Source organism: Anser anser (genome assembly GCF_964211835.1).
Source record: "Anser anser genome assembly, chromosome: Z".
NCBI classification, from domain to species: Eukaryota; Metazoa; Chordata; class Aves; order Anseriformes; family Anatidae; genus Anser; species Anser anser.
Window position 1 is genome coordinate 25708491 of NC_139723.1, and position 24249 is coordinate 25732739.

The 24249-nt window shown below is 37.8% G+C and overlaps 1 protein-coding gene across 13 annotated transcripts in view; it reads left to right on the plus strand.

Moving 5' to 3' along the window:
* Positions 1-24249, plus strand: part of PPIP5K2 (diphosphoinositol pentakisphosphate kinase 2) — a 52454-nt gene that overhangs the window by 2562 nt on the left and 25643 nt on the right. For 11 of the 13 annotated variants that reach the window (XR_014576821.1, XM_083817882.1, XM_083817876.1 and 8 more), the window contains 15 exons: positions 6869-7267; positions 8726-8921; positions 9641-9731; positions 10644-10729; positions 14434-14588; positions 15095-15196; positions 17587-17748; positions 18869-18990; positions 20078-20179; positions 20730-20816; positions 21731-21810; positions 21893-21998; positions 23036-23121; positions 23792-23917; positions 24018-24139. Coding sequence is in view for 12 of the 13 variants with exons in the window: in XM_083817882.1 (XP_083674008.1) it covers positions 7124-7267; positions 8726-8921; positions 9641-9731; positions 10644-10729; positions 14434-14588; positions 15095-15196; positions 17587-17748; positions 18869-18990; positions 20078-20179; positions 20730-20816; positions 21731-21810; positions 21893-21998; positions 23036-23121; positions 23792-23917; positions 24018-24139 (1767 nt within the window). In the remaining variant the exon portion in view is untranslated. Of the gene's footprint in view, positions 1-6868; positions 7287-8725; positions 8922-9640; positions 9732-10643; positions 10730-14433; positions 14589-15094; positions 15197-17586; positions 17749-18868; positions 18991-20077; positions 20180-20729; positions 20817-21730; positions 21811-21888; positions 21999-23035; positions 23122-23791; positions 23918-24017; positions 24140-24249 lie in introns of those variants that run through there. The other 2 variants (XM_083817883.1, XM_083817887.1) reach the window with 2 other exon arrangements.

Sequence of the window (24249 nt, forward strand, 5' to 3'; positions counted from 1 at the left end):
TCTCATACATGAGTATGCTGTTAGCTCCCAGATTTCAAACTCTGCCAATTCATCCTTTCTGTCTCTCTTCTGCTCCCCCCTCCATGTGCTTTCTATGTCACAAACAACCCAACGAACCAACCTTCTTTTGTGGTTTGTTTGCACCTTAAATTGGGTTGCAGAATTGGAGTTATTAAACAGATCAGATGTCTTTTAGTGGTAGCGAGGCAATCATTTTTGCTGTTATTTATGCAGGTAATGAAAATGTTACTTACAGCAGCTCTAAGAGGAAGATGTCAAAAAGCTTTTGACATCTTTCTGAGACAACCTGAAAAATTGCTATTAAAACAGTTCAGGTTTTCACTGCTTAATTTGAATTGTAAGGAACTGGTAATGGGTTCATAGTGGTTTGAATATTCCTACAGCAGTAAGAGCTGAAAGGTTAAAAGGGGCCGTGTAGGGGGACAGGCCAAGGGAAGGACTTGTTTTGTGTATGTTTGTATGTTTCATGTACAGAATGCTGTAACAGATGAGTAACAGTTACACTGCTTTTACAGCTGAATGCTAAAATACAAATGTTGCAAAGTCTTTTGTAGTTGTTTTGTTATAAGGTTTCCAAAAGAAGTTTTCTTGAGAGTTTCCTGATTTAGAAATGTTCTATAGCTATTTAGTGTATGATGTGGTTTTTGTTTTTTGTTTTGTTTTGTTTTTCCATGAAATAACAGATAAGAAATGTTTCTTTATTTCTGTTCCATTACTTCCATTAGAGTGCAGTAGAGGTAGTGTTTGTTCTTCTGGTAGTGGTCACTACACAAAAGAAAATCTGGTGATATTCTTTGCCTTCGGTTTTACAGGAGTTGAGTATGTTTTTATAAGTATTCATAACATAGCTGTTAAAACTTTGAGCCCCTTGTGCATGCCTGTTCTCACCAGTGCTGCTGTGCTGAGCTGATTTGTTGCTGACAGTTACTGGAATGCTAATCTTTATGGTCTAAGTAAATATGGAAATACCAGGGCTGGATTCCTGAGCTGTTGAAACATGTAGCAGTGGGGACAGGAAAACTCTTTGTGGAAATGTCCTTAGTAAGTGTTAACAGATTACTTTTTGTTCTTGAATTCCTGTTTTGGAATATAGTTGTGGAAGTGGAGAACTGTTCTGTCAGAAAAAAGAATATAGCGTGCCACTGGAGTGAATGCTAAATTTTGAGTGCCTAGTGGCTGTCAAAATGTGTGATTCAAATACAGTCCTATTTGTATGTTAATGTTAAATTTGGCTGTGTATCACTTTGTCTAATTTGAAAGTTCTTTTATACCTTTTATTAGTAAGTGATACTAATAGTAGTAAAACTTAGAGTTACTTCTCCTTTGCAGTGTACTATTTTAATGCCACCTAGCTTGCCAGGTAAAACCTAAGATGAGTTTATTTTAAGGTGAGAATTTAAAATAAGCAGATTTACTGTTTTCTTATTCTTTGGTATGATGTTTTTTGTTTTTGTGTGTGTGGTTTGTGTGTTTTTTGTTTGTTTTTGTTTTCCCTCAATATATCATGCAGTGGTCATGAATAGGAAGCTTTAACAGAGGCAGAATGAACTGGTTGTACATTTAGATGAAAGTCCTTTTAAGAAACAATGCTCAGTTTAATCGAGGTTTTCAAAAATAACAGATTTTCAATCTGTAAATTGTAGAAGAGAACCCTTGTGTAACAGCTGAGGTTGAAAGGCAACACAGTCTAATTAATTTTACCTGGAAGGGTTATGGCACAGGAGGAGATCATTGCCTGAATTTTCTTGCTGTTATGTCTCTGGGAATGTGTCAGTGTGTATTCCAAGAGGAAGCCTTGCGTTTTGTCTTGCTTAGATTGTAATCTTCTCTGTTTGGGGCATGCACGTAATTATCTAGTCTTCAGTGTCTGAGATGTATGCTCATGCACCAGGTACGAGAGGATCTAGCACAGAGCATCTCTGCCCTTACACTGCTGCTACTGGACAATGCCTTATGGTATGGGACATTCCTCTGGTCAGTCTGGGCCCGCTGTCCTGGCTGTGTCCTCCCATCTCCTGGTGCACCCCCAGCCTCCTCACTGGCAGGGCAGCACCAGAAGCAGGAAACAGCCTGGCTCTGTGCAGGCATTGCTCAGCAGCAACTAAAACACTGGTGTGTTATCAGCATTATTCTCATCCTAAATCCAAAACATAACACCATACCAGCTAGTAGGATGAAAATTAACTCAGTCCTGGCCAAAACCAGGGCACTTACTAATACAGAAAAATAGTAGCTGAAAAGAATCATCCGTGCTGCCAGCGGCATCAAGATTGGGGTTGCCTTAGTAAACAGCAGTAGAAGTTTCCCTCAACAGCGCTGAAGTATCTCTCTAACAGTCCTTCTGAGGGAGTTGTGACTGTGTTTCAGGAGAGAGCTCTGCATCTCTGTGCTCTGCAGTTTGATGTTTCTCATTGATATACAACTTGAGAAACATGTGTTAATCCAGCCGTCATCTAGTTACCATGTGGTGATAACTTCATTTTTGACCTCAGGTTACTGTAGAAGTTTTAGGAGACTTCCGTAAGTTATTTACTGTAGTCACAGTCTCTTACTCCCAGATTTCTCTTTCCATGTCTCTTTTCTTGGACTCTTGTTATTTCATGTGCCACAAGAAAGAAGTGGATTCCTCTCTTTTTACTGTAGTGAAGTATTTGGAGGGAAAGAGCTTTAATTCCTATTTCTGAAAGCATTTATTCTGAAAATAAATAATATATTCATTTATATCCTGACTCAAATTTATGCTAATGACAGTAGCTTGCAGCATCTGCTGTGTGGAAGATAAGCTGGTAACCACCAGCAATTAGAATGCCACTTTATATGCAATTCAATGATTCCGTGCAGTGATTTTTAAGTGTGTCAGTATCTTTTCTTGATCCTGTGTCTTTGGTCTAATTTTTACAAGTTGTCTGGAAACCCTGGGACCCAGTAGCAATACTAGAAATGACAATCAAGTAACTTATCTACCTGCACAGCTAGTTTATGAAAGAAATCAATCACAAGATTTCTTTCACTTCTTCTGCAGTACTTTCACTTACTTTCTCTCCATAGGAGAGAGTGAATTGCATCCCATCTTTCATCCTGTATTGGTTCAGCTGAGAAGTAATTTGTATTTTGAGATGGCATTCGAGTGGCTATGCGTAAAATGCCTGCCTGCATTGTCTCTCTAATCCTGAAGAAAACACCAAAACAGCAGCTGGAGCTCTGCCAGATTTCATGGTGCCATGTACCTTCCTAATGTATTTTACCAAGTCACGTATCACATGGGTCTGGAGTAGACAGACATATCTATTCCAAAGTTGATATAAGAATGTGTGCTTCAAATTTGCAGTTGAGTGTCACCTTTCCTTTAGGTTTATAAGTGGATACTCTGAACAGTCTTCCAGCAATAATGCTGAGTGTACATTCCTCCACGAGAATTGGAGGAGTTTGTCTGCAGTTGAAAACTATGTGATGACGAAGAGAGTTCTCTACTTCAAACTAGTATCTTGGAAGTCTTGTAAACTGACCCAAGAGTGACACATATGATGCATAGCTCTAACAGTGTGTTGAGATAGGCTTGTGCTTTGCAAGCTACTTGTTAAAAGACACCGGTGGAATAGAGACCAGACTGCCTTCAGAGGGGTGAACAACGCGATTAACCTCACAGGAAATGATGTATTAACTCCAAGCAGAGTAGGTGATTGTCCAAAGTCCATTTTTCACAAGCAAACTTCCACTTAATGGATTTACTTATCACCACCACCAACAACGCTCTCCAGACTCTTTGAGTTAGGAAGGTAGAAAAACAGTAAGTTTCAGATAGGTTTTTGAGGGAGTTAAACATGTCAGTTTATCTTTTTGTGATTTGTAGACTAAGATGTGCTTTCCTTTCAGTCTTTATTTGTATGATTTCTTAACTACTTGCTTTGAGAAGTAATCACTTCCAATTAGAGACTCAACTACTGCTAGAAGTTCTCATGAATCACAGAATCATCTAGGTTGGAAGAGACCTCCAAGATCACCCAGTCCAACCTCTGACCTAACACTAACAAGTCCTCCACTAAACCATATCACTAAGCTCTAAATCTAAATCTCCAGGGATGGTGACTCAACCACTTCCCTGGGCAGCCCATTCCAATGCCTAACAACCCTTTCAGTAAAGAAGTTCTTCCTAATATCCAACCTAAACCTCCCCTGGGGCAGCTTTAGCCCATTCCCCCTCGTCCAGTCACCAGGCACGTGGGAGAATAGACCAACCCCCACCTCTCTACAGCCTCCTTTAAGGTACCTGTAGAGAGCGATAAGGTCACCCCTGAGCCTTCTCTTTTCCAGGCTGAACAGTCCCAGCTCCCTCAGCTGCTCCTCGTAAGACTTGTTCTCCAGACCCCTCACCAGCCTCGTTGCCCTTCTCTGGACTCTTTCGAGCACCTCCATGTCCTTCTTGTAGCGAGGGGCCCAAAACTGAACACAGTACTCGAGGTGCGGCCTCACCAGAGCCGAGTACAGGGGGACAATCACTTCCCTAGCCCTGCTGGCCACACTGTTTCTGATACAAGCCAGGATGCTGTTGGCCTTCTTGGCCACCTGAGCACACTGCTGGCTCATATTCAGCCGACTATCAACCAGTACTCCCAGGTCCTTCTCTGCCAGGCAGCTTTCTAACCACTCATCTCCCAGCCAGTAGCGCTGCTTGGGGTTGTTGTGCCCCAAGTGGAGGACCCGGCACTTGGCCTTGTTGAACCTCATACAGTTGGCCTCAGCCCATCAGTCCAGCCTATCCAGATCCTCCTACAGAGCCTTCCTACCCTCGAGCAGATCGACACACGCGCCTAACTTGGTGTCGTCTGCAAACTTACTGAGGGTGTACTTGATCCCCTCATCCAGGTCATTGATAAAGATATTACAGAGAACTGGCCCCAGTACTGAGCCTTGGGGGTCTCCACTAGTGACGGGCCTCCAGCTGGATTTGACTCCATTCACCACGACTCTATTGGCCTGGCTACTCAGACAGTTTCTAACCCAACAAAGAGTACACCAGTCCAAGCCAAATGAAATAACCAGTCATCAATTGCTTAACTCCACAACCTCTACTGCTGTCACAAAGTGCACTGTAGGAATATGTAGGGGAAAGAAAGCTTAAAAAAACACAAATCTTTTAGATGACCTTCTCTTTATCTCCTTCAAGGGGTTGCTTTTCCTTCTTTTTAAGGAAAGCTTAAGTTTTAAAAAGTTCTTAAGACATACATTTTATGTTTATAGACTTTGGGTGGGGAGAGAGGAGCAGAAGAAGCTGTTCCAAGAGAGCTGTTAAACTTTTTTCAGCCTACCATTTTTATTTTTTTTTAATCTTTAATACCATTTATAAATTTGTATTAGTTGCCAGTATATGTTGGCAAAATAACCTTCGCCTTTCTGAAGCTTGCTAGAAGTAGGACTTGGAAAACTTGCTTTCGTCACACTTTTGTAAACAGAATTGATTTCTCACAAAATCTAATTTCTAACTCTCTTGGGAGCAAGGTGAATTAGGTGTTTGAAGTTTCATTTTGCTCTTGTTGCTTGAAGGACAAATGGCTGCAATTTTATATGATAAGTGAAAGTAACTTTATTAATGAAAATGAAGGAGAACAGATGAGTAAGAAATGTGTTTAAGGTACAGGGTTTTTTAATTGACTGTTGTCACTCCTGGATCCATATGTGTCTGTTGCTCAGACCTCAGCCTCAGAGGTAGAGGCAACTGTATTGTTTACCCATGCTTAACCTATTGCTCTCTGACTTATGACAGATCCTTTCTAGGTAACTTTTGCTCCATTTACCACCCTCTTTCTGAGGAAGCTGAATGGCTGATCACAGTTGGAAATTTACTATTGCTTCACTTGGTTCATAGAACAGTCATTTTGGCAGATATTTAAAGTCAAATTCAGTTCTGCTGAGGCATCGTTTTTGAATGGCACTTACATAATGACCTGACTAATAGACAACTTAACCTAAAGCAATTGATCAGATGATCTTCTAAACAACTAACTGCTTATTAGCTTTCTAAATAATTGTAATGGATTATAATTAATGGTATAAATCCATGCACAACATACAGCAAGAACAATTACTAATTATTATGACAGAAGGCTGAGTGTTATGTCTTTGTTTCTGCAGCCAATTTACTTGGCCAAGATCTTATTTTCACATGACTGGTTAAAAGGGTACAATGTGTGCTCATTTCACTGGTACGTTACTGTGTTGAGGTACTTTTGATAGACGGCAGTGGTAGTATATACCTCTGTAAATATTAATTTTTCCACGTGAAAATAAAGCAACGCTTTGTTGCAAATAAATAAGCATGTAACATCAAGTTGGCGCATTAAGAATAGTTCTAATGGTGGCTTCATATTTTTCATTAGCATTTTCATCTGCTTGCTATTGCACATTTGATCAGAAAACGTTGGGGAAGATCAACTGATGACAGAAATGGGAGCTAAGTAGCAGAAATATTGGAGACTTTTGTTCTTTCATCTGTTGTATAAAATATATGGTCTGTACTTTACCATTCTTAAGGTAGAAAAATGCATTTGACAGTTTTACTCTCCTGAGTTATATTGTCTCATTTTAGTGTGAGTCAGTAGTTTGAAAATACCTTGAAAGTATTACCCTTGCTCTAAACATACGTATAAAAGTGTAGTCTGTGTACTCTGTAGTGTTTTATTTCTGATGCTTTTCTCAGAGATATATAGATGTTCAAATGCGTTTTCTAAATGAGGGGTTTATTTTTATGTGTCTTTCTCAAGTGTGGGTTTTGTTTTTTGTTTTTTGTTTTTTGTTTTGTTTGTTTCTTGTTGTTGATGTTTATTTGGATTTTTTAAATATTTTTTTGTAGGTTAAAAAATTGTTCTGTCATCTCAGGGAAGCAGTAGCCTGTTGTGGGTCTCTTGGAGCAACAGCGCAAACCAGTAATGAGCAAGTGATACCAGTTAAACAGTGTCTGGTTGACGTCATCACAGTGGCAGCACTGCTCAAGCAGCATCAACAAGTACGGGACTTCTGTGCTCCCAACTCACTGGGAAACATGCCCAGTATCTCAGCTGCCAAAGTGGCTGCAGTCTCTACGTAAATCTCTGTAGATCTTGTAATCATGTCTGTTAGCGCAACAGAGAATGATCCTCCTAGATTCTTCGTGGGTGGAGAAGATGGGGAAGAATTATTGGATTCAGCCAGATCTACGGATTATGAACACTTTTATGACCATGGGGAAGAAGAGGAGGAAGAATATGATTCTGTATGTACTGTAGGGACATGTATGTACTATACTGTATGTTCTCTAGCATTATTTTATTTTGAAGTGATGTTGAATCAGAAAAGTATAATATTGAAATGGTGTTCTGAAATGGGAAACGCCTGTTCATATTCAGACAATGATCTATCGGTTATGTTTAGAATTGCAGCACACTTGAAAAGTAGGTCTACCTTGGATTTGAAAGTGGATGTGCTGTACCAGGGCAGCCAAGCTTTGCAGGCATGATTTGGTTCTGGGACAGAACTTGATAGCCTAAGCCTCTATTATTTTTATTTATATAACTAATAGCAAAAATAGATGGAGAGCTTTTATTTTGTGTATGTTGTCAACTGCTGTAGAGTTACCTTTGAAGAGCCTGTTCAAACTGAAACTCAGATTTCTTTTTCATCTTACTGTTGTTTTCATTAAGATCCAACATGTTTTTATTCTTATTCTTTACCTTGGTGTATAGAAAGTGCATGCTAAATTAATCTTACGTTATAGCTTAGTTTAATATATTTGCAGAGTGTACTGGATTGTATTACCATTTCTTATGACAAACTCCTAATGTTATTGTGTATGAGTTACCATGTCATACCTTTTTTTTTTTTTGGTAATATTTTGTTATTCTTCTTACTCTGCAACATTCTACTGTAGGGAATTATGTTAAATTTTCACTGACTGCTAGTGTGCCTAGGAAATTTAAATGCAAGGAAGTGGTAGCAGAACACTTGACCATAATTAAAAGTGGCTGGGAAATGCAAAGAAGTACTGAAAATTTAGTAGCTCAGGCTGTGCAGTGCACTCAGTATATTTCAGTGAGGGAATGTGATTGGCTACCTTTTAAAAGAATGGTAACTTGAAATAAATGATTTTTCAGTTTTGTTTGTTTCTTTTTAAACAGAGGAGCAGATTGACTGTTTAGTGGGAAATAAAATTTTTAAAGGCTCATTACATGAAAGAAAATATATAGACTATACACAAGAAAACTTACTTTGTGCATAGACAGTTTCACTCAGAAATCTAGAGTAATATTTTGTTTAATTAGTTTTTCTTAGCATAATTCACTTCTAATATTAGGTAACAAGGTGAGAAGCCTTGTGATTACTAGATGTTGAAAAATTATACAGTTTAAAAATTAATTGCTGGTTAATTTCACAGAAAGTTATAAGCAAGATTTCAGACATTTATGATTTAATTTTTCTTCTGTGTATGTGCTCCTGATACAATACTCACAAAAAGTAGTATAGTGCTGTTAGACAGTTTAATTTCATGAAACATATTTCACAAGTGCAGTGGCATGCTGCAATTTGGTACCTGCTAGATATTTACCTGACTGAAAACTGAATTAGAGTTAACAGATAAATTTTATCAGAAAATGTCTACTGTGATATTATGCTGCTAAAACACCTATTACATTCTGAGAATATTTAAAATAATTGTTTTTCCCCCCCTCTTCAGCCACCAGAAAGACAAATTGCAGTTGGGATATGTTCAATGGCTAAGAAATCTAAGTCCAAACCAATGAAAGAAATTCTTGAACGCCTCTCCATGTTTAAGTACATAACTGTTATAATATTTGAAGAGGATGTTATTTTGAATGAGCCAGTAGAAAACTGGCCTTTATGTGACTGTCTCATTTCTTTTCATTCTAAAGGTAAATCTTTTAATAATACCAGAAATATTTTGACATCTAAATACTTTCTCCAATTTGAGTGTTTATTAACTTTTTTTCTGCCTTGCTTTTTGTTTCATTGGATTGTCCTAGGAAGCCATTCCTTTGTCTTGTTTAATGTAATACAACTGACTTTAAAAATACAAGCTTTTAAAATGATACTGTTTTAATAGCTTGAGAAAATCCTGTCTCACTTGGTATTTAAAATAGTTACTCCATTGGCAAATATTTGTGGAGCCAGTGGAAATGGTAAGCATTGAACTAATGCTTACTTGGTCCAATAACTGTAAAGTCATGCTCCTTTCCCAGTGGGACTGTTGGATCTCTTGCCATGTGTTTGTTTATCTCTAATATGTAGGGGGGTTTTGTGGGACTGTTCAGTGACTGGACTGAAGTTAAAAAACATATCTTCAGGCAGAAGCAATAGAAGACTTAGTTCTGTCTCTAAGGAAGTGGAGGGAATGTGGAGTGTGGAGATGGAACAGGAGATAACCACTACTTTTGACAGTGTACACTGAAATCAGGTTACAGTTTTATGATTGTCTTAAGCAGATGTTATGTGTCTGTAGCAGAGAGAGGGAACATCCTCTCACTTAAGCCATGTCTGTTTGTATCTGAAGTTTGAAAAAGCACATTCCAAACTGCTTACTGGTGTTGTGTCTTACAGTTTTAATTTATTTTTCTTTAAACAAACATTTTAGGATTTCCACTGGACAAAGCAGTTGCCTATGCAAAACTCAGGAATCCGTTCATAATCAATGACTTGAATATGCAGTATCACATACAAGACCGGTAAGTAATGATTAACTACCTTTAAAGAACAAATTACTTTTCAGTCAGACAGTGAGGATCTGTTAGCATTGCATAGCACCAGTTCCAATTTATTGTACAGTACTCTAAATAAAATTACAGTGAATTTTGTTTTATTAATGTCTTAATAGTTTTCTGTGATATGTATTTAGGTGTGTTTTTCATTTTACTGATTTTATATTGATAGCTCTGAAGATGTACCAAGGTAGTAATTGGGTAATACATTTGCTAGCTGTTTCACAAATAAATAGCTTAAGGTCTAGAAAATAAGTATAGCAGAGGTATGTATAGCAATCACATGGCTTTCCATAACTGTAGAATTCGTGTAGCTTACTTAAGGATTTTTTTTCTGTTCAGTGGAAACTTCTGGGAGTTGTTGGTATCCAAAGATCATGTGGTCATTCAAAGCAATTATTTTTTTTTTGTGACTGCAATCATGTATAGCAAATATTAACAATAATGAACAAAATACATAAGCATCGGAGCCTCTAAACAGTGAGCAGACTTGCTATTTTGGATTCCTTTAGTTGCTGTCATGTATAAACTTTTGCAGTCCTTCTTCACTGTTAAAATCATTTAACAAGAGAATTGTTCTGCCCAAATTGCTTTTACCGTACCTGAGAGGAGAGGACAGAATTGGTATAGCAAATGACACTTTTGTTGATACTGATGCAGTCACTGCAAAGGTACCACTGTGTCAGTGAGCCTTAAAGTATTATATTCATAAATAGAGAATATGCATATTACTGTATAATAATATGTGTAATCTTACATGTGGTTTTTGTAGGAAAAAAAAAATTATATATTTTCCTCCTTCCTTACTCATGGACTGTAAAATACAAATCCTGTCAGGATTTGCTGTCATACTATGGAACTTTTGTTCTTTTCTTCTAGGAGGGAAGTGTATGGTATTCTTAAAGCTGAAGGCATTTTGCTTCCTCGTTATGCAGTTCTGAACCGTGATCCAAACAATCCACAAGGTAAAAAAATTATGACAAATATATTAACCACTGATGTCTCTGTTTCCACTGGAGAGCAGTAGATACATAGCAGAAAGATGAATTTCACTTCCTAGAGAATTAATTCATTGGCTCAGAGGTTGGTTTCTCATCTGGTATTTAGTTAAAGTTTGTTGTGGGTTAACTCCTACTTGCTGACAGGGTAGCGTGAGATGCCAAAAAAGCCTTAACACTGTGCAAGCACTGTTCAGCTGTATCTCAAACATACATGTCTTAGCAACATTGTTTTGATTTTGATCACAAATCTAAAACGTAGCCTCATATGAGCTTCCATGAAGAATATTAGCTCCATCCCTGCCAAAACCAATACAAGTATGCATCTGAAAAGCACGGCTCTGAATTCTGGGCTCACAATCCTCTTAGAGCCTATATAGACCAACTAGAATGTGAGGGTCTTCAAACTCACACTGAGATACAAATATGTCACCAAGGAGAGCAGCATTTGTGAACTTATATTACTACAATGAGCAGTAATTTCAGTTTTCAGGAAAGTAATGCTGGCAGAAGCAACTCAGGCTGTTGAATCTTCTCATTAGTAAAACAGATCATCTAGCCAACTGCCTGACCACTTCAAGGCTAACCAAATGCTAAAGCATTTTATTGACAGCCTTATCCAAATGCCTCTTGAACACTGACAGACATGGGGCATCAACCACCTCTCTAGAAAGCCTGTTTCAGTGTTTGACCACCCTCACAGTAAATATATTTTTCATAATGTCCAGTCTGAACCACCTGGCTCAGTTTTGTGCTGTTCCCATGCTCCTGTCTTTGGTTCCCAGGGAGCAGTGACCAACACCTTCCTCTCCACTTCCCTTCCTCAGGAAGTTGCAGAGAGCCGTGAGGTCACCTCTTGGCCTCCTTTTCTCCAGACTAGACAACCCAAGTGTCCTTAGCCTCTTCTCATTGGACGTGCCTTCCAGACCTTTTACCAGCTTTGTTGCCCTCCTCTGGTTGATTTCAAAGATCTTAACATCCTTTTCATATTTTGGAGTCCAGAACCGTGCAGAGTACTCAAGGTGAGGCTGCACCAATGCTAAATGTAGTGGGAGCGTCACCTCTTTCAGCCTGCTGGCAATGCTGTGTTTAATACACCCCACAATGCAGTTTTCTCTCTTGGCTGCCAGAGCATGCTGCTGGTCCATGTTAAGCCTGTCATTACAAGCACCCCCAAGTTCCTTTCTGCTGAGCTGCTCTCCAGCCACTCGTCGCCCAGTCTGTACCTGTGTGTAACCCGGCATGTTCCTTTGTTGAACCTCATGCCTTTGCTAATCGTGCAGAGCTCCCATCTATGTAGATCCCTCTGCAAGGCCTCCCATCTCTCCAGGGACTCAACAGAATCTCCTAGTTTCATGTCATCAGAAAACTTGCTGAGGATACGTTCTACTCCTGCATCTGTGTCATTGATAAAAATGTTAAATAGGACAGGCCCTAAAACTGAGCCATAGAGAACACCTCTGGTGACCTGCAGTCAGCCAGGTGTACCTCCATTCACTACAACCTGCTGAGCTCTACCACTGAACCAGTTCATCAGCCAGCATCATGTGAACGACTTGTCCAGAAGGATGCTGTGAGGGATGAAATCTAGAAAGATTACATCTCCTGCCTTCCATTCATCTACCAAGCAGGTCACCTTATCACAGAAGGAGATCCCTTATCGTAGAAGGAGATCAGAATGCTGAGTCAGGAATTTCCTTTGATGAATCCATACAAAGTACTAGCAACCATATAAAAGGGATGTAGTCCAGACAGATCTGCAGATAATCTGCTCAGAATATCAATTGCAATTAATTTTTTTTTCTGCACTTGAAAACAAATGTAAGAGCTTTTTCTCCTAAAAGGAAAACTTTCAGCAAAAATAGAGATTACAATGACAGGTCAAGACATAAACTTAACAAATAAACAGTAGAGATAATTGAGGCATTCCCATGGTGTAACTTTTAAGGGGTAGAGAAATTTTGGTGAAAAATCTCTCCTTAATCGTGGGGGAAAAGGACTTGTGCTGCAATAGTCAAGGCTGCTGCATGCAGACAACCAGTAGTGGAAGGATTCCCAAACCCTCGTTCCAGAGATCTGTCATCTGTGAAAGGTGCTTCAGTCAGACACTGAGCCAATTCTTAGCCTATTAAAAGTAGTATTGCATTTGATACCACACAGCGTTCACTGTCCAACTACCCTACCTCTGATGTTTCAAAGAAGGTCACTGCAGAAAGAGACAAACAGCATGTTGTGTTTTCATGCTGATGTGCAGCCAAGATCCACCATGCTGTTCTCTCACTCCTCCTTGTAAGAATAGGTGGAGAAAATATGATGTAAAAAAGGCTCATGATTTGACATAAGGATGGGGAGATCACTCGTCAAATACAGGCACAGGCAAAACAAACTCTGGACATGGAGATTAATACAATTTATTGCCTATCACGAGCAGGCCAGAGCGCTGAGAACTAAAAGCAAACCAAAAACACCTTCTTCCCATCCGCTCTCTTCTACCTCCTCCCCCCAGGTGGCACAGGGGACTGGGGGCTGCAGTCAGTCTACAGCACTTCGTCTCCGCTGCTCCTTCATGGTCACTCCCTGCGCCTGCTCCACGTGGGGTCCCTCCCACGGGATGCTGTCCTTCCCAAACTGAGCCTGTAGGGGCTGCCCACCGGCAGCAGCTCTTCAAGAGCTGCTCCCACATGGCTCTGTACCACGGGGTCCATCCATCCCCCAGGAGCAAACTGCTCCAGCACGGGTCCCCCACGGGTGGGCGGCAGCTCCCCCCAGGCCCCCTGCTCCTGCGTGGGCTCCTGTCCACGGGCTGCAGCTCCGGCCTGGGGCCTGCTCCTGCGGGGGCTCTCCATGGGCCGCAGCCTCCTCCAGGCCATATCCACCTGCTACACCGGGGGCTCTCCATGGGCCGCAGCCTCCTCCAGGCCATGTCCACCTGCTCCACCGGGGGCTCCTCCACGGGGGGGCCTGCAGCGTGGAGATCTGCTCCATGTGGGACCCATGGGCTGCAGGGGGACAGCCTGCTCCACCCAGCTCCATCCTCTTCCTCCACAGGCCACAGGGGAACTTCTGCTCTGTGCCTGAAACACCTCTTGCCCTCCTTCTGCACTGACCTTAAGGTCTGCAGGGCTGGTTCTCTCACGTTTTCTCACTCCTCTTTCCCAGCTGCTGTCGCACAGCAGTTTTTCTTCCTTAAATCAGCTTTCACAGAGGTGCAACCAGTGTTACTTGTTGATGCAGCTCTGGCCAGTGGCAGGTCCCTTTTGGAGCTGGCTGGAGCTGGTGCTGATCTAACATGAGCCAGCTGTTGGGCTCTTCTTGCAGAGGTCACCCCCACAGCCTCACCTTGCTACCAAAACTTTGCTATGTAAGCCCAACATATAGCCCTACTCCCTGTCTTAAAAACATTTTCAAAAAATACGTCACATTCAATTTCTGTAGGAGACCATTTCCTGTCCGATGTAGAAATCTACAGAAAGCCTGGACATATTATTAATGTAACACAATATAGATTTGGTACAGCAGACATTCAACAAATGATGATCAATTCTTTGTGCATCAATAACAAATCAGTGAACCAAAGATTCATGGTAGTCTTTTTATTTCAACCTCTAAATCTCTAATAATTTAGTTCCATGAAAATATTATTACATCTGTTGTTTGCATTGTTTCTTCAGAATGCAACTTGATTGAAGGAGAAGATCATGTGGAAGTGAATGGGGAAATTTTCCAAAAGCCTTTTGTAGAAAAGCCAGTTAGTGCTGAGGACCACAATGTTTACATTTATTATCCAACATCTGCTGGGGGTGGAAGCCAAAGGCTTTTTCGAAAGGTGAGGATAGTATGCTAAGACTACAGAAATTCCATCTTGCTAAGTGACTCTATGCTTAGTTGTGTTTTAATGACTTTATAAAAGACAAACTTAATTCATGTGGAACATGAAAGCAAAAATATAGACCCTCCCCCTCCCCCACCCCCCCCTTTTGTTGTTCTTTTTTAAGCTGTAGATGTCCAACAGAATTGCAGAGTAGTTCTCTCCTGGTCTCTAGACTTGTTTTGTCGTGACCTGCCTGCATAAGAATAGTGCAATAAGGCAGGTCAGAGAAGTACATTTCAGGAAAACTTAAAGAATGAATGTTCCTTTCAGTAGATGGTCAGCAAGTGCCAATTCTTAAAGATAAAAGTATACACTGTCAGTGCATTTGGGAATGATCAAAATCTACTTTCTTTGTTTGGTACAGGAAATGTTTTCTTAGTAGAGGTATGGTATTTTAAGGATTTTTACAGTTTCTCAAGTAGTAGCCTATGAGTTTATTAATAGAAAAATGTTCATTTCAGATTGGCAGCCGAAGCAGTGTTTATTCCCCTGAAAGCAGTGTGAGAAAAACAGGCTCCTATATTTATGAGGAATTTATGCCTACAGATGGCACTGATGTGAAGGTATGACAACTGCGTGTTCTGATTTATATTTAGAACAATCAAGTGCTTCAAGATTTTGTCAGTTTTAAAGATGAAAGTGTATCATTGTGTTGAGGATTAATTTTAATAAAGTGTTAATACAGTTCATAAGAAAAGAATGTAATTTTTTTCTAGCTAAACACGATAGTTGTGATATAAAGAAGTTTAGCATACGTTGTTAGAATCAAGTGCAGGAAGCTTATCACCTGGCACATTGTCTTTGCTTTTTGTGTTAATGTTAGAACAGTATGTACTTCCCTGTGTAAACCAATAGATGTTACCTAGATTTTTTGTCTGAATATTTAAAAATAATACTAAATTTGTAGCTGAAATATGTTTTTACCGAATAAGAAAATCCTCTAATTCATAAACAAAAGTAACTTACTAAAATTATATAAAGTTGGAAAAGTAATACATTGATCTCACCTGTAATTATTTTTACTCTTTTGTTCATTTATTTTCTTAACAGATACTAAGATTAGGCACCATAAAAGAGTGATTTAATAGAAAGCAGTAACAGAATAAATGTTATCTATAGAGATTGGAGATCTATGGAGATTGCTTGTTTTGTGTTAATTCAGGCTATTTTAAGACCATCACTGAACAAATAAAACAAAAACTTTCTCATATGCATGAGATCAACGTATTTAGACAAAAAGTGGAAGTCAGAGTGTAAGATCTAATTCAGTCTTAGGCCAAAAAGGCCTTTTTATCAATTGCAGTCAACTTCTTCCACTTGGAGATACATGAGGAGAATGTTGTTTTTATGTTCTTAAGCAAATTCCCCCAATTCTTTTTTTTAAGCTTTTCTACTTTCATAAGCTATATTCTTCATATGGTGTAACACTTTGCAGGAGGTTAATCTGAGTTTACAGAATTCTGTGTAAGAGACTTCTGCAACGCGTTTTTAAAAAGAAGAGTTTATAGCAACCTGAAGGGACACGTATGACTTGAGGGGTGGGGAGTGTTTACTATTATTGTACTGTAGATATCAAACAGCATCCGTGGACTTAAATGCTCCGTATAAATAATGGATTTTCTTCAACTAACAAGAATGTCAACCTTATATTAGGCAGTTTTACCCAACTCAGCCACTTACCTGAATTGACCTTATATCTGACATTTCTGTCGTCTGTATTCTAATCTCAGCTTTCTAGTAGCTGAAGTATTACATTCATCATTCACACAGGAGATGCACATTCAGGTCGTAGAGTATGTTGATAATAAGCCATGTCTTAGAATAGCTATCTAAGACATATTTGTTATCTTCTTTTTTTCAAATGGTGTCCTGCACAACTGCATCTGAAAGCTATCTAAGGAAGCCTGCAGATGCCCCCTTAAATTTAAAGAGAAGCAAAAACCCACTAGAGACTAGCCATGTCTAGCATACTTTCAATATCACTTTACAATCCCAAATCATTGAAGCTACAGGTATGGAACAGGTATGTCAGTGTAGACTTCTAACCTTCATGCAAGAGGAGAGTCACAGCTAGTGCAGTTTCTTTGATTAAGCCAGGCGTTATTCTATTTCATAAGAACTAAGAAGGTGTCAAGATAGTATGAAAGTTCTTATGACAGCTTTCTTCAGTTCTGTTCAAAAACAGTTATAATGCTCGGCAGTATTTGCTATCAAAAGTTTTGACCAAAAAAAAAAAGTACTCAGCTAAAACAGAACAGTCTTGTTTTCAAGTCAAGTGACAGTGTCCCATTTACTGAGAGCTGTTGACAAGTCTCTTCTAGTACAGGACCCAGTACTTGCTTGCAGTGAGCATTAAAATTGAAACGGTAGTTAGCACACTCATTCTCTAAAGCCCCTGTCTTGTAATGTTAAAACTGGGAAGAATATTGCTTTGTTCAGTCTTGCCTAAAATATGAGAATATTTTTTAATAACGAGAATCACTTAGTCCTGCAGTCAGGTTTCCACAATCAACCAAACTCAAATCATTCTTGAATTAATCTGCTGTCCAAGTTCTGCAGATGTTTTGGAGATGAAAATGTTCTTCTTTGCCTCTGTGTTGCCATAATTAAGGAATTCATTTTTATCCTTTAAATGTTATGATTTATTTTCTTCATTTGTGCTTCAGCTTCATCCTAGGAGGTCAGTAAATAACAGATGCTCACTGAATGCTGTGCCATTGAGGAAGGTACTTCAGAGCAAAATTAGTGATGACAGCTGCTAGTATCTTCACAGAATCACAGAATGGCTGAGGTTGGAAGGGACCTCTAAAGGTCATCTGGTCTAACCCCCTACTCAAGCAGCAACAGTGTGATTGCAGTGATTATCACATTTGAGATAAATTTAGCAAGATGCATGGATACACTTAGTGTAACTAAATTACAATAAATCAAGAGTTCCTGTTTTTCAATAAAGGTGTACACAGTAGGTCCAGACTACGCTCACGCTGAAGCCCGGAAATCTCCAGCTCTGGATGGCAAGGTAGAACGAGACAGTGAAGGAAAAGAAGTAAGGTATCCAGTCATCCTGAATGCAAGAGAGAAGTTAATTGCTTGGAAAGTATGCCTTGCCTTCAAGGTAAGCTGATTACTTTCCTATCTGATCAAACATTTAGTGCTAATTAATTGTTTACTACTTGAATCTTGTGTAGACTTTAAATGTGTAGAGTCAGTGGTGATATTGTATGCTCTGCATCCATAATAGGGTATATTGTAGGCTTTGTGCAGAAGGTGAGAAGTTGAACTTCCACATTCACGCTTTTTTGTGTATAAGAATTCTTCTTTTAATGCATTAACAAGTTTGGAGGGCTACTTATGTTGCAAGAGCTTTGTGTATATTTCCTCACATGTTACTCTTGTGCGTTGCTAGTTCACAATGTATCTGTTCTATGCATAATATGTTCCCACATTTGGTTAATGGTTTCTAGTTAGGGAAATACAACTTCACTAGTAAAGTTTTTGTAACTCTTATTTACCTATTGTTTACACTGGGTCCAAATAAATGCTAATTTGGCATTGACATAGTGTTTCTTTATTTTAAGTGTTTGATATTCTCTATTTTTGAGTAATTTTAAGTTTCTTTTGTTAAAACATCATTCAGTCTCTTACTCTCCCTTCACCCTTCTTATAGAAAGGTTGTCTTTCAGTCTTTGTCATAACTTGTAACTATGATAGTACTCTGGAGGGTGTGAACAGCTGTCACCTTGCAAAAGGGCTTTGAGCTCTGTTGAAATATCGTTCAGGGTCCTATGCTAACAGTGTCAGTACTGTGTCTGTATCAAAACTATCCTGTCAAATTCAAATTTGGACAATAATATTTTCATTGATGCTTTATCATTTCTTGTGTGCCATCCATAAAAACAGTGTGTAGCAGGAAAGTCCACAGTCAGAAGGGGAATTTGCCATTGTTATTTAAGCTGTAGGTTTTGAAAGTTAATATAGTGCATAAGTGAACTTGACAATACTGATTTTGCTAAGGATATGTAGGAAGGCTAAAGTCAAGTTGAGGGTATAAAGTTAATAAGTAGGAAGATGTTTGCATATCATGAGTGAACCTAACATGGAACTGGCAAAAGATATGAAAAATCAAATCTGTTATTTTTGTCATGCTTCTAGGTGAATAACATGTTAAAATGTATTTAGAATAAGAAAACCTAAGGAAGATGATCAATAACTCGAACTCTTTTTCTTAAAAACAGCAAACAGTTTGTGGCTTTGATTTGCTGCGTGCTAATGGACAGTCATATGTCTGTGATGTGAATGGCTTCAGTTTTGTGAAAAACTCCATGAAATACTATGATGATTGTGCTAAGATACTGGGGTAAGAGTTTATTGATTTACTTCAGGAGTTCTGCCTATTGTATGTAACTATAGCCTATGTACTACTTACTCCTTATTCCTAAATAATTACTTAAAATTAAATGTTAAATTAAATAAGTAACATATTTAATAAATCTCTAAATAAGCCCTAAATTAATTCCTTATTTGTAAAATCATCCAAAACACCCGAGTCTGAGTGTTTTGCAAACACTGGAAGCTAAGTACTTCAAAAGCAGCATTAAAGTTCTAAAGGTATTTGAGATTTTTTTCAAGTAGAGAAGCATTTATCTGTTGCACTGGGAGCAAAAGAAGGTGTAACAATTTCAAGTTGCTGTAGATGTTGAATTCTCTGAAAAAAAAAAAAAGTTATCTTAGAGTTTTTTCCTTGTGCATGCAGGGAGTTGTAATACGATACAGTGAGAAGTAAATGGCAGACTTTTTTTCCTCGCTTTTTAGAAATGAAATCTGGGATTGTGCTAATTCAAGGTGCACTTTTTCTTTTGATGTTACTGCTTTTTAATGTAGATATCAGTTTGAGGTTCACTATATTTTGTCGAAATACTTGGGCAATAGAACATTATCGAGATCGAATAACCTTCTATATGCAGTGTTACCATTTTGTAGTTATGACCTTTATAGGTTTTTCCAGGCTTACCAATGAAATTTTTGAGAAATGAAATTACCACTAAAGCTACTACTAACTCTTGGGTTAGAATGGCTTTCTGATTTTCAGGGACTTTTATTTAGATAATAGCCAGATATCTGAATATTTAAATGAACCAGACCAAGTCATATCCAAGGAATTCTTGTAGGAACTGGAGTTCAAAGACTGAAGTTCCTTATGTATCCTGGGCTGTTAGGCTAGTGTTGTCTCTATAGCAGTTATAGTAGCTTTAAATTGTTGTTTTTTTTTTTTTTTTAATAAAATTAAAAGAAAAATATGTATTTAGAGACTTAAGGTCAATAATACTCTAGAATCACATCTAGAAAAGTACGTGCACATAAATATATTTGTTTTGGATCTTGTTTGCTACATTTACAAGCTTTTTTTTAAACTTAGTGTTGTTTTCTTTTTAAACCCTTTTTAGAAATATCATAATGAGAGAACTTGCTCCCCAGTTTCAGATACCATGGTCAATTCCTTTGGAAGCAGAAGACATCCCTATTGTGCCAACCACCTCTGGAACAATGTAAGAGAATAGTAGCTATGCCTGAATTGTGTACAACCCTAATGTAACTTTTGTGTGAATTTTTTTCTCTTCACAAGGTTTTCCCACTTTGGCCTATGAACGCTTGTTTTGTGTGATGAAAACAAGGAAGAAATCACAATTTCTATGCCAGCAATCAGAGTTTCTGATCCTTAGTCAAGCTGAGTATAGAACAGCAGATTTTCAAGTGTAGTGTTTTCTGTGCATAGCCTCCTTCACTGCTAATCCTTGTTCCAGCACCAACTTAATATGCGCTTCTAATAAACATGCTCTCTCATTTAATGAACCTCAAAATCATTTTAAAAACTACTTAAAATAAATATTACCCAAGTGGTTACTCAAGTCTTAAAATCAATATTTAAATTTTATACTTCACGTCATTTTCAGTTAACCTTATATTCTTGCATATCCTTCTGTCACTCCTGTAGTTGTGCCAGATAATGACAATTTTGTTTGATTCTTGGTGGTTTTAATAATAAATAAAAACTACTCACATATAGAATTGTGAAATATAACTCCTTTAAAATTTTAGGATGGAGCTTAGATGTGTTATTGCTGTAATACGTCATGGGGACCGAACACCAAAACAAAAAATGAAAATGGAAGTAAAACATCAGAAGTAAGTTGAATTTTGATTTAAAAAAATAGTTTGAATTTAGAGTAAAGCTCATTTCTTGGGGATGTGCAAGCAATGAATTTAAGCAGAAATTACATCAGGAGTTATTTTTTGTTCATTTTTTTCTCTTTTAATGTAACTGATGTCTTTCCAGCTAATTAACAATCATGCATCTCTTTCTAATAAGACTGCCAAATGAATTGTGCAGACTTCCTTCATCACATTCTGTGCCTTGTAAACAGCCCTGTGTGATTTTAATGAACATGCATTTATCTCTATAAATGTCTTTATTCATAATCAGAAGAGAATATTTCTGTTTCACCATTTGACTATGACTTCTGGCTTTCTCTTTATCTTACTGTTCTCGTGTCAACTGTTAACTTACTCCACCACCTTTTTGTCTTTTGTCAAAGTTTTATTAGTGTTTATTTCTGGTTGATACTATCTTTAAATTAGCATTCATAAAGTGTCTAGAAATAGGTGCAGTTTCAATAAAACATACTTATTTGTGTTGGGACTAGAGTCACGTGTTCACAGAAACTTGCAGTAAGGGTGTATTACTGCTCATTTTTTTATATTTTCTACTTCTGTTGAGGATTATTCTTGAAGGCTAAGAATACACATAGCTGTATATTCAAATATTATGCCATTTGATATATAGAATTTATTCCCTTTCTTATCAATTAGTAAGTGAATAAGAAAATGTTTTTTGTACTCAACTTTCTCTAATATGTTGAAGATATTCTTGAGAAATGGGTTTTGAATAAAGGTTGGCTTGAGCTCTGGACTTCAGATTTTTAACATGCTTTTCAAATAAAGTTGTTAATTTCAGGCTGCTTTAAGTTTAAAAGCCACTTGTTCAAGTAATATTTTAACTTATTAAATGTGTTTTTTAATCAATGTTCTTTCTCCTAAAGATTTTTTGATCTCTTTGAAAAATGTGATGGATATAAATCTGGAAAACTAAAACTGAAAAAACCAAAACAGTTGCAGGCAAGTATGTCTTTATTTTCTTGCTTTGGTGTTTTATAACTAGAATATTATTTTAAGTTAGTTCTTTATTTGCTTTCTTTAGGAAGTGCTTGACATAGCCAGGCAACTCCTTGTAGAACTTGGGCAAAACAATGATTCGGAAATTGAAGAAAGTAAAGCAAAGCTTGAACAGCTGAAGACTGTGTTAGAAATGTAAGTGTCTAATTTGCAGGCTGTATAGCAAGATGCTATGTGTGTTGCTGTTAGTCCTGTTTCACAGTTACTGCTTCATTTTTAGTGGTTATCAAATACATAATGATATATTAATTGAAGCACTTGGGTTGTCATGAAAGGGCAAGAAAGAATGTCATGCATTAGGACATCTTGAAGGAGACCAGAGCTCCTGTTTTCCCCGTATATTTTTAATGGAATTTGTTGTTTAAACAATCAGTTTATCTATCTTCCTAGTGTCTCAGTATACTACCTACATGAAAGGACTAGTTTCTTTGCTCTCAAATTTTATTTTTTTTTGCATAGGTACCTGGGTATAGGGTCTGCCTCTTGGCAGTGCATGAAGTCTGGAGCCTGTAGCAGGCTTTTACTGTGTATACTGTCTACTTACAACAAATTTGGAGGATTCCAAATATGATTTTGTATATGAAGTCTGAAATATTTAATAGAAGAGGAAAAGTCTTCAAGGATTGATAGAGTTGGGATCTCAGAACTCTAAATGGTAGCAGATAATTTTTAGAAATTGGGACAAATACAATTGTTCTTGAAATTTATGAAGATACTGAGTTCTGTTTGAGAACTTCCTTGGCTAGTAAAGCAGTGGCCATCTGCACTGCCAGATCACATTCTAGATACTGGTAGCCCATGTAGTTATGAATCTGAAAAACAATTAAACAGATAAACTATTCATGCAACCTGCAAATGCATAGGCAGTGGTTTTTTTTTTTTTCAGTTTTATGTTCAATGTGGTGAGAACAAGTATTGTATAATAATATTTGTAAATGTTTCATCCCAGAATGCTTGATATTTCTGTAGTCGTTCCATGCTTGTTGAATACGGTTTGTTTTAAGACTGCTTTGCTAAAAGGTGGTCAAACACTTAAATCAAAGACCAGTGTAGTTTTATGATATCCTGTTTACAGGAGCATAGTAGGTTTAGATTTGTACATGAAAACACTTAAAGTGTTGTGGTTTTTTTTACTCTTCATTTTCCTCTCTCACTTCTTGTTCCTTCTTCAGGTATGGGCATTTTTCAGGCATAAATCGCAAAGTTCAATTAACATATCTTCCTCATGGTTGCCCAAAGACTTCCAGTGAAGAGGAAGGTGTAGTATTACTTCTATGAATGTTAACTTAATATCATGTGTATTTACATAGTAAAGGACAAGTGGTATAATACGTCTTGATGTTAAGAACCAATATGTTGATTTAAATGGATGTTTGTATTGATGGTAATTACTTACCAGTCTCTTAATCTACTGAATTGCACACAGACTTATGAGGTAAATTTGTATTCCAACATTGCTTTTCTGTGACAGAAAAGTAGGGGTTAGGCAGGTTTAGTGATTCATCAAACATGGTGTCTTTGGGGGAAAGTTGGGGAAATCCCACTCATCGTTTACTGCTGACTTTAAAATGTTTCTAAGAATTTTCTGGTCCTCAATCTGTATTCGTTGACTGTAATAACTCGTTATTTAACATCCAATTTGTTCTAATTTTCTGACTTGATTTCATATTTGTTTTGGATTTATTATTTAATATTTTTCACTTATGTTTTCTGTCTAATTTAACTACTTCAGGTTTTGCTGTTTAAGTACCTGTTTAATCCTCTAGTTCAGTATTTTTTTAATTTTAGACAACTATTAAAGGTTCCTAATACAGAAGAGGTCATTTACTGCAGCCCTTTGTAGTCCCGGTATTTTTGCTTATTTGACAAAAAAAGAAAGGAATTATAATATATTTTGCTACTAAACTCCTCTCTTTGTGTACAATTAGATAATAGAAGAAATGAGCCATCCCTGCTTCTGGTTCTAAAATGGGGAGGAGAACTGACCCCTGCAGGCAGGGTTCAAGCAGAGGAGCTTGGAAGGGCTTTCAGGTGTATGTATCCAGGTGGACAAGGTAAAAAGAAAACAAAAAAAAAAAGTGTTGATTGGCATAGATCCCTTTTGAGGATAATAAAGTGTAAAATGAGAGTTTGAGCAATCTGTTTGTTTGGTAGGAGATTATGCTGGATTTCCTGGATGTGGTTTACTTAGATTACATAGCACTTATCGGCACGATCTCAAAATCTACGCCTCTGATGAGGGACGAGTTCAGATGACTGCAGCAGCTTTTGCAAAGGTACCATGTTAAATTGTGAGCTTCCAGTTTAAAAAAAAAAAAAAAAAAAAGCTGATAAGTCTCAAACTTTTTTCTTCTAAAACTTGGTGGAGATTTATGGGTTGTTATAG